We start from the raw sequence: 997 nt of genomic DNA on the forward strand, positions 1-997 counted from the left end.
TTTTGACTTTTTTGGCAGCCGGCTTCTTCGCCGGAGGCTTTGATCGAGCAGAAACCTTCTTGCTCGCAGCGACCTTCTTGGTCTTCGGAGCAGCCGGCTTCCTAGCAGGCTTCTTAGTCGTAGCCTTCTTCGTGGAAGGCTTTTTGGCAGAAGCCTTCTTTTTGTGAGCCTTTGGTTTGGACTTCTTCGCGGACGCGGGCTTCTTGTCCGCAGCCCTTGACCCAGCAGCCAGTTTGTATGACGCCTTCGCTTGGCTGACAGTACCAGCATCCACGAGAGCTTTAAGAGCCTTGTTAAGAGCTGCCTTATTCTCGACACCGAAGTTTTGCTTGATGAAGCTGAGAACGGCCTGACGGCTCATCTTCTGGAATCCCTTACATGTGGTCAAGGCCTGCTTGATCATAACCGAATAATTGGGATGAGCCGCAGATTTCTTACCGGGTTTGACGGTCATTGTGAGAGCTGAGTCGGAATCGTGTTCATGACAGGCACGATTTTCCAAGATACCGCTAGATGCGATTTCTGAAACAAATGCTGTAAAAAAGAGAAACCCATTGTGATCGCATATCATTTTATGACAAGGAGGAGGATGGCGTTGAGAAACGCCTTGGAAAGGATTCAGAAGCTTAGATAACTCTAATCTGCACTTCAGTGACCATGAAGCCTCAAGCGGAAGTGAACTTGGTCACAGCCTTAGTGCCCTCACTGACGGCATGCTTGGCCAGCTCACCCGGCAAGACCAAGCGAATCGCAGTTTGGATCTCCCGGCTAGAGAGAGTTCCCTTGTTACTGTACTTACAAAGACGCCCGGCCTCCGAGACTATACGATCAAAGGTGTCGCTCACCAGCGAGTTCATGATCATCATGCTCTTCTTGGATATACCGGTCTTAGGATGCACTTGCTTCAACACCTTGAAGATGTAGCTGTTGAAGGTCTCCTTCCTGGAAGATCTACGCTTCTTATCAGCAGCAGGCTTGCTGGCGGCGGCAGTTTTGG

General features: G+C 50.3%; 2 protein-coding genes across 2 annotated transcripts; both read right to left on the reverse strand.

The window, feature by feature from the left end:
• Positions 1-7: 7 nt before the first annotated feature.
• On the reverse strand, positions 8-454 carry Pmar_PMAR022796 (Histone H1, putative; the record flags this gene model as incomplete). The annotated part of the gene is made up of 1 exon (XM_002769470.1): positions 8-454. A coding segment is annotated over one exon (447 nt), but the record flags the coding sequence as incomplete, so codon positions are not given.
• A 211-nt stretch (positions 455-665) lies between these two features.
• Pmar_PMAR022797 (histone 2B variant 2, putative) lies at positions 666-911 on the reverse strand (the record flags this gene model as incomplete). Its single annotated transcript, XM_002769471.1, has 1 exon — positions 666-911. A coding segment is annotated over one exon (246 nt), but the record flags the coding sequence as incomplete, so codon positions are not given.
• Between the last annotated feature and the right edge of the window lie 86 nt (positions 912-997).

This window comes from Perkinsus marinus (assembly GCF_000006405.1).
Source record: "Perkinsus marinus ATCC 50983 genomic scaffold scf_1104296965678, whole genome shotgun sequence".
NCBI classification, from domain to species: Eukaryota; Perkinsozoa; order Perkinsida; family Perkinsidae; genus Perkinsus; species Perkinsus marinus.